The 8,452-nt window shown below is 43.3% G+C and overlaps 1 protein-coding gene across 2 annotated transcripts in view; it reads left to right on the plus strand.

Annotated features, from left to right (window-relative positions):
* Positions 1 to 8,452, plus strand: part of CUNH3orf85 (chromosome unknown C3orf85 homolog) — an 86,255-nt gene that overhangs the window by 18,021 nt on the left and 59,782 nt on the right. Inside the window, exon 4 of one of the 2 annotated variants that reach the window (XR_003094862.1) lies at positions 7,149 to 7,202. Coding sequence is in view for 1 of the 2 variants with exons in the window: in XM_025208069.1 (XP_025063854.1) it covers positions 7,149 to 7,152 (4 nt within the window). In the remaining variant the exon portion in view is untranslated. Of the gene's footprint in view, positions 1 to 7,148; positions 7,205 to 8,452 lie in introns of those variants that run through there. The other variant, XM_025208069.1, reaches the window with a different exon arrangement.

An 8,452-nucleotide genomic window follows, 5' to 3' on the forward strand; every position in this document is an offset into this window, starting at 1 on the left:
GGAGACATTTATTTAGAGTCCCTACCTAACAAGGGCATAGTGCTAGTGACAAGGTATTTTTCATGAGAAGTTCAGAAATCTGGAATTCTCTCTGTTCTGAGCATCACTGAGGTTTATTTGACCCTTAAGACACTTTCTCTGGGGCCTATGGATTTGAGTACCTTAAAAAATAAAATGTAGATGGAGAGTAGTTTTGGTTTTCATCCTTGGATTAACGAGACAGGCCATATGTGTTGGGGACTTTCATGTGCCCAAAACATGAATGGAGCTGCTGGTCCTGTCCCCTGGAGCCAGACGGGCAGGGGAGCTGTGGGCACCCGCTCCAGAGCAATCGACCGCCCCAGAGCAATTCTGCTTGTAGGGAAGCAGTGAGGAAGGTCAAAGCAGAAACGGAACTCAGGCTGGCAACAAAGATTAAGGGTAACAAAAAGTTCTTCTTTAAGTACATAGGGAGGAAAAAGAAGGTGCAGGGTAACATAGGACTGCTACAGGATGGACTAGAGCAACTCATAACAGATAGGATGGACAAAGCTGAGCTCTTAAACAATCTCTTTGTATCTGTGTTCCTGGACACGGATACAAACACACCTCCCAATGAGACTTTAGTCTGGCTTGAGAGAGATACCAATCCACCAGTGGTTAGCACTGACCTAGTGAAGTGGCACTTAGAGGGGTTGAATGTATTTAAGTCGGCAGGCCCCGATGATCTTCACCCAAGGGTACTGAAGGAACTGGCCGGTGTCATAGTAGAACCACTGGCGCAATTGTCTGAGCGCTCATGGTGCTCAGGACAGGTCCCAGAAAACTGGAAAAGGGTCAATGTGGTCCCTATTTTTAAGAAAGGGAGGAAGGAGGACCCAGGTAATTATAGGCCAGTTAGCCTCACCTCTGTTCTTGGCAAGACCTTAGAAAAAATCATTAAGGATCACATTTGGGGGGCGCAGTGGGTAATGCAATGTTCAGGGGCAACCAGCATGGGTTTATAGCAGGTAGATCCTGCCTGACTAACCTGGTCTCTTTTTACAGGAGTAGAGGTAGATGTTATTTACTTGTATTTTAAAAAGGCTTTTGACACAGCGTTGCACCCAATTCTTACAAATAAACTAAGTAACTGTGACATGGATTTTCTCACAGTCAGCTGGGTGGAAAACTGGTTTATGGGGTGCACCCAGAGAGTGGTGGTGGATGGGTCAGTTTCTACCTGGAGAGATGTGGGCAGTGGTGTCCCCCAAGGCTCTGTCCTTAGACCAGTGCTATTCAATATCTTCATCAGTGACTTGGATGAGGGCATGGAAAGCACTCTGTTCAAATTTACAGATGACACCAAACTGTGGGGTATAGTAAACACACTAGAGAGTAGGGAGTGAATTCAGGAGGATTTAGATTGACTGGGGAAGTGGGCGGATCAGAATAGGATGCAATTTAACAAAGATAAGTACAAAGTGCTGCAACTGGGGAGAAAGAATCACCAATACATCTATAGACTAGGAAGTACCATTCCAAGTAGCACAGCAGTGGAAAGTGATCTCAGAGTCATAGTCAATGCAAAAATGAACATGAGTCACCAGTGTGACGAGGTAATAAGTAAGGCTAACCCTGATATACCTGCTAATAAGCCTTAAGGGAGGTGATACTTTCCCTCTATGTGGCATTGGTGAGGCCGCACCTGGAGTACTCCATCCAGTTTTGGGCACCACACATCAAGAGGCATGTGGATAACCTGGAAAGGGTTCAGAGGAGGGCTACTCATGTGGTTGAGGGCCTGCGGGTAAGATCCTATGAAGACAGATTGAGGGACCTGAATCTCTTCAGTCTCTGCAGGAGAAGGCTGAGAGATGATCTCGTGGCTGTCTACAAACTCATCAGAGTTGGGGTCTTTCGATCCACTCTGTGCCTCCCAGCAGTGGAGGACTTATTGGAGTCAGGACTCACCTCTCTTACTGTGGGGCTGATTCCCCCCGTTCACTCGGCCCTTGGCCCAACTCTCGGCCTTAGGCGTCCAGAGACTTACCTGGGCCTGCTCCCCTTGCTTGAGGCTCCACATCACACCCCTCACTGGGGCTTCAGATCTCTGCCCCTTACTAGGGGCTACCCCTTCACTGGGGCTCCATTACTCTGGTCTCCCTTGGGGCTAGCACACCACCCCTCACTGGGGCGACAGATCTCAGCCCCCTCACTGGGGCTTCCTAACTCTGCCCCTCACTTGGGGCTAGCACACCGCCCCTGACTGGGGCAACAGATCTTAGCCCCCTTTTGCTGGGGCTACCCCCTCACTGGGGCTCCATTACTCTGCTCCTGCCTTGGGGCTAGCACACCGACTTTCACTGGGGATACAGATCTTGGCCCCCTTCACTGGGGGTCCGGGGCAGGTTTTGCTCCCTGGTGGGCTCTGGTGGCCATAGCTGTACCTGGCCCCCAACCCTCCCTCTCAGGGTCTCACACCCCCACAGGGATCAGGTGGTCTTGGCTGTACCTGGGCCCCACTTTCCTCCTTGGGGCTTGCACCCCCTGCAAGTACTTCTGATGGAACACAAACCCACCTGAAGGTGAGGGCTAGGGTTAAGGCACCCTGACCTGTCTTTCACCAGTAACTGCCTTGGCATTTCCTGGGGGCTCCCACGCCACTGGGAGCCCCACCAGGCCACCCACTCCCAGTAGGGTGCTGTTTTAGGTCATGCCCAGGACCAAGAGCCTCCTAATCATCCCCTACAGCTTCTCCCTTACCTCCAAATGATACCAGCAGCCCAAAGGCCAGGCAATGTTGTTGCCTGACTTCCAGCAGCAAAACTGCCCCGTTTATATGGGCAGCCCTAGGTCCAAAATGGCTGCCCTCATCAGGCACCTGGCAGGTGCTAGCGTCAGGCCCTTACAGTGGCAGGCACCCGCAGTGCCCTGCCACATAGTTATTCAGGTATGTTACCTTTTATAGTGATCACTAGGTTCAATAAAAACACAGGTGTATGTGAAGGAGAAGAGCTAAACAATAAACTTGGTTGTGGAGTGGTAGAAACCTCTGTGGACTGTTGGTTTCTTTCTAACAGCTACTGCCTAACTAAGGGACTATTTTAAAATTCCCAACTCCTCTAAATTAGGGAGTGCCTCTAAATTATTACTTCTTTCACTACATCTTTCCTCTAACAATAACTACAAAAAATAAACACAAAAATTAACACATCTACAGAGGAGGGGTTGCTAGCATGTCACACTGCAGTGAGTGCACCATGCACTTTCCTGTCCATTCTATCCCCCCCACCCCCACTTTTGCAACCATTTTAGCAAGTCTCTGAGAATGTTTAAGGTTTCACTTTCTTCTTAGACCAATGAAATAACAGATCTGATTTCTGATTTGTTTTTTATGGGCAATTTTCCCTTCAAGTCTTGAAAGACTCGTGTCCTAATACTGGGATCCAACTGACATATACTTTTGACAGCTGTGCTTCTGCATATAAAACAAAGTTGATTGCTACAAACTCCTGAGGCTGATTTCTTTTTCTTCATGATGTTATTTGCATTTGTATCCATTGGAACATTCCTTTCCATAAGACATGACTGCTTCTTGTGTTCTGGAACAATTGGTTTCTTAATAAGACTGGGTCATGAAGGCCAGGAGGGTCATCAGGAGGCATGAAACATTGTGGTCTTCTACTGGCTGCGCAATTAGATACAGTTTTTCACAAGTCAACAAACCTATAATTGATGTCACCTCCCTAGGTACCACAATGAATGCAAATTTCTTTACTCTGTTTTTATATTGAATGCTAGTGTTGCATCTCCCTTTGGCTGGTATATTAGTTCCTGACTGGTCAGTTATTTTGATGTTTGTTGGACTCACTTTTCATTTCAATTTTAATTTTCTATATTAATTATCTGGTTAAATATTAACTTGAGTGCCCATGTTCAACTCTAATGAAGCAATTGCTCATTGCACCTCCACTGGCAAAATCCAGTACCTTTCATCTATTCTGCTTGATTTTACCATAACTATATAAAATTCTTCCAGTATGCTCTCAATTGTATGTACTTAGGGTGTTCGTGTTTGGGATCTGCAGCACCTGGTAAAATGGTTACTCTTGTTACAGTTTAAACAGCTTTCCAAATGCAGGGCATTTGAGGCCATGTTGCCTTTCACAGTCAGTAAAGCTAATTTGCTTTCTCTCCCTTAGTAGTCTCCTTTCCAATGAAAAATGTCACCCTGTGAGTTGGCTTCCTACCAATGGAAAATTGCACCCTGTAAGGTGGCTTTTTCTGGCCACATTCTTTTATGCTGACTGAAGGATGACCCCTCTTGGTGTACTCAATTCTGCAGCTTGGGCTTTCACACTTTCTGCTGCCCTGCACATTTGAATAATCTTTTCTAAGAGCAAGCCTGAAGCTTTTTCACACCCTATTAAATAATAGGCAGAACAATAGGAAAGAAGTAATTTCCCTCCAAAGTCCTTTCCTCTTCTAATATACCCTGACATGGCCTTTGCTTCACAAGCTCTTGGTCCAGTTCTCATTCAGAACTGCTGAAAAGGCTACTTCACATCTGTTCTGCAGGGAGCTGCTTGCAGGTGGTCCTTTCCCTTTGCCCCTTCCGAGTTCCTCTACTCTGGTTTTCATTCAACTTCACAGCAAAGAGAAATAGTATCTCAGCCTGAAAGCACCTCTGCTTAAAATGTTTAATGGAACTCCTGATGCCAGCTCTGCTGGCTACCAAGATGAAAACACTAGTGGCAGATTAGTGATGTCTTGCATATAGTACAGTGAACCATAAAACCTCTTGACACACTGAAGTATCCAGCACCTCATTGTAGGAATCAGCTAGAATGGAAAGTTCAACCACAGAGGCTGCAAAACTGGTAAGGAACCTCCCAAATGCTCAAATCCTAATGAAAGAACACCAATCCTTTCACTGCTGTTAACAGAGTGGAGGTCTACACTGCACGAAGAAGTAGATTTTGGAAAACACCAGGAGATGTATGGGCCAACTGAGATGGCAGCAGATTGGGAGAAGGATACAGGACATACCTGGAATAGTGGGAAAGGAAGATCAGCTATTAAACTGCAACTCAATCTTCTCATCCATATATATAAAAACTTAAGGTTTGTCTTAGTTAATAGGGGAAGCATTCAAACAATAAACATAAGATTAATATTATCTAGGTCATTCCAGGTCCATGGCTAGTAAATGAGGCAGCTGAAAGCATATGGATGATTACTAAGCTTTAAGTTGTACCACGTTCCCAGAGCTGAGCAAAGCATGCCAACAAGTGGTGATACAAAAGTCACTGGCCTTTTCTAGTCTGAAAACTAAGTCTTTATTTTTGAGGATTACAAGAAATATGAAATCTCCTTCAGAGTCCAGGATCCCTCTTTGAAAATATGCTGTGCCTGTCAAAGTAATTTAGGAGGCAGGGTAGGTTTGCACCTTATAAACTAACCAAAGTAGCACAAGTTTATATATATACAACACACAAATATATATATATATATATATATAAACACAAAATATATATATTTTTATATAGCACAAGTTTGTGTGAGCTGAAGCTCACTTCATCAGATGCATCAAAGTAATTGCCACAGATCCAGCTCCTTTTTCAAACAATGAACCAGGATTTGGTCTGGTTGGTAAAACACTGAGTTATCAGGTCATTCCCATTAAAACTCATATAACTAAAATAGCTTGCTCCTACAGGACTTAAGTCCATACCACAGGATTTAGGCCCCAAATGTTTATATTGATTTTATCTCAAATGTCTGAGATAAAAACTCACTTAATCTGTAGCTTGTGGTACTGTTTTCAAGTACAGTAAAAGCCAGTTGTATTCAAAACAGTCTAGCACTGTGTTACAAATGACCCATACAAGTCACTGCTTCAATCCACTCAAATCCAAGAGAAAAATAAATGTGTAGGTGATTGATTCACAAATGGGTAGTATCTAGATATCAAATATAAAGACATAACATTATTCACATTCAAAATATTATCAGTCACGAAGAGAAACTGACACTCCTCATGTCTGATTAGAAGCTTGAAAACCCCCGAAAATAAAATGAAGAACAGTAATTGCTTTTACACCCCACAGACTGCTGAAGAAATGTCTATTTCAAATACACAATATGAAATCAAATCGAACTCAAGCAATCTAATTCCCATTAGCTGGAAAAGTGACATCTTTTTGTGCAAGAGTGTAGCTGACACTTGAACAGAGAAACCTTTAAAGAACAACCAGTTGGTAAAAACACTTAGGCAGAGATTCAGTAAATACAACTGACTTGTGAAACAGGAATAAAACAATACCTCAGCAAGGAGATAGATGGATCCTTTGATACTGCAATGCCCATCTTTTGAGAAAAAATAAAACAGAAATGTTTTTTTAATACACATAATTTTGAATGCATTTCCTCTGCTGATCTACCAGGAAACTGTTCCCTGAGTTAATTTAGCGACAACACAATTTCAAAGAAGTATTTAACCAATTGGCAGAGCTTGCTCTTGTGTTCTTGACCTGTCGGAAAGCCCTCACACCTTATCACAAATGGGTAGCCAAGCTCAAGTGACACTTTTTGCTTAACCACCTACTTCCAGACAGTCTACTGTTAAAGTGATGTCACCCTCACTGCCAGCAGGCCCACCCTTTACTGGCAGGATCAGGAAAGGTTGAACACACATGCAGGCTTCCTTAACTCCTAGAAGCTGAGCTCTCCAAGTTATAACTGCTCCCAGAATTATTATAGTAAAAACCAAGACCCGGTTGTGTAAGGACCCATAACAAGAAAAATTAAGATGGGCCCCACCTCCAGAGTTATAAAACAGCAAAATGTAGGTATAACAATCAATTTGTGGAATGAGGCTTGAACAGTGACAGAAAGAGATAGTTAGATAGACTATCAATGTGCATACCTAGCTTGTTTCTATTGAGTTCCCCTGCAACAAACTAATAAGATTGTCATTTGCTGTTTTACAAAAGCGAAATATGATAAACTAATTCTATTTCCATTTTAGAAACTGTGGGGATTATGAGCTGAACGAGTTTTGCACAGAAATATGACCATGCCCTTGTTAAGACATGTATTGCATTTCAGGCTTCAATTTTGCTACTTTAGTGTATTACTGCCTCTAGATGTCTCTGTTCCAGTATTTATAGAACTTCATTTTCCAGGTAGCCCACACTGGAAGACTTGCCTCTAATTGCCACTGGAAGCTTTCAGAATGCGTGAGTGTAAATACTATCTGTGTTATGTCAGAGCTGTTATGTGATCTGCTTTCTGGTTTACTGCACACTGGTAAGCCTATAGAACTGCATAATTCCAATGATGCTCCTGTTCTTTTTTAAATGGCATCACCTATTTGTTTTAAATAGCATCACTATCTGTTTTAAATAGCAGATGTGTGGGACACACATCTGGCTTTCTACTGCAAATGTATGGAACCTGACAAAATATTTTTCCTTACATTGTATTGTAAACAATGCTCTGGATTATTATCATTTTGGCTAAAATGAGAAGGGAAGAGAAAAAGGATTTTTAATTTGGAGAAGCCTAATTGTAGACTATGATTTTGGGACTCAGCATATTATGCTTCATTAGCAGAATGAGGAAGCTGATTTTATTAACGTGAAAGGAATTATAAGCTTTTCTTCTTCTCCTTTGTTTTTAAAGACAAGGTCCAATTTTTTACTTTAATCCAGGTGGCAAATTCAAGGCCACAGGATAGGACCAAACCAGAAAACAATGCAAATCCCCATGCAGTTTGTAACAGTCACAGATGACTCCCCCTGCCACCCCACAATATATAGGCTGTCACCACCCCAACAGTTGTTTCAGGAATTATGTTGCCATTGATTATCAGATGCCCAGCAGGAGTTAAACAACATAAGCAATTCCTCTTTAGACAAGTTCTATCATACCTCTCTGCCCCAAACATGGTCCATTAGCAATATGGACCCAGAACTTGGTACCACATACCAAGCTAAAGGCTTGACCTTGAGTTGGGGTTCTCAATCATTTTGATCCTGTGACAGCTCTAACCCTAAGCACAGCTCCCCACAGCCCATCTCCTTAATGATTCACTGGTCAGGCATGATGAAGATGCACCCTAGCTGGCTGTGCATGTGATATCTCCAAAGGGGAAGCAAATTGTCTGTGTTAGTGCAGCACTGTCACAGCAGAGCTAATTAGCCTGCCTACAGCACCATACCAAGTCAGCTATTATGTTTCCCCTGTGGAAGGCAGTTTATGCGAAACAGCTCAGAGCCTCTGCACAAAGCTTTCTTGTGCCATGGAAATGTTTGGAGAGGAGGGCTGACAGCTATAACACCATTCTTTATCCAACCCTTGAGGCCCTGAATGACCTCCAAACTGCTTCCATCGAGGGCTCAGTGCTGCACACCCTCTCTTTTATACTGGGATCCACCAAGTATAGCACCATGCAACAGCAACTTTGTCAATATACTGGAGGGAAAGA

This window comes from Alligator sinensis, unplaced genomic scaffold (assembly GCF_000455745.1).
Source record: "Alligator sinensis unplaced genomic scaffold, ASM45574v1 scaffold1131_1, whole genome shotgun sequence".
NCBI classification, from domain to species: Eukaryota; Metazoa; Chordata; order Crocodylia; family Alligatoridae; genus Alligator; species Alligator sinensis.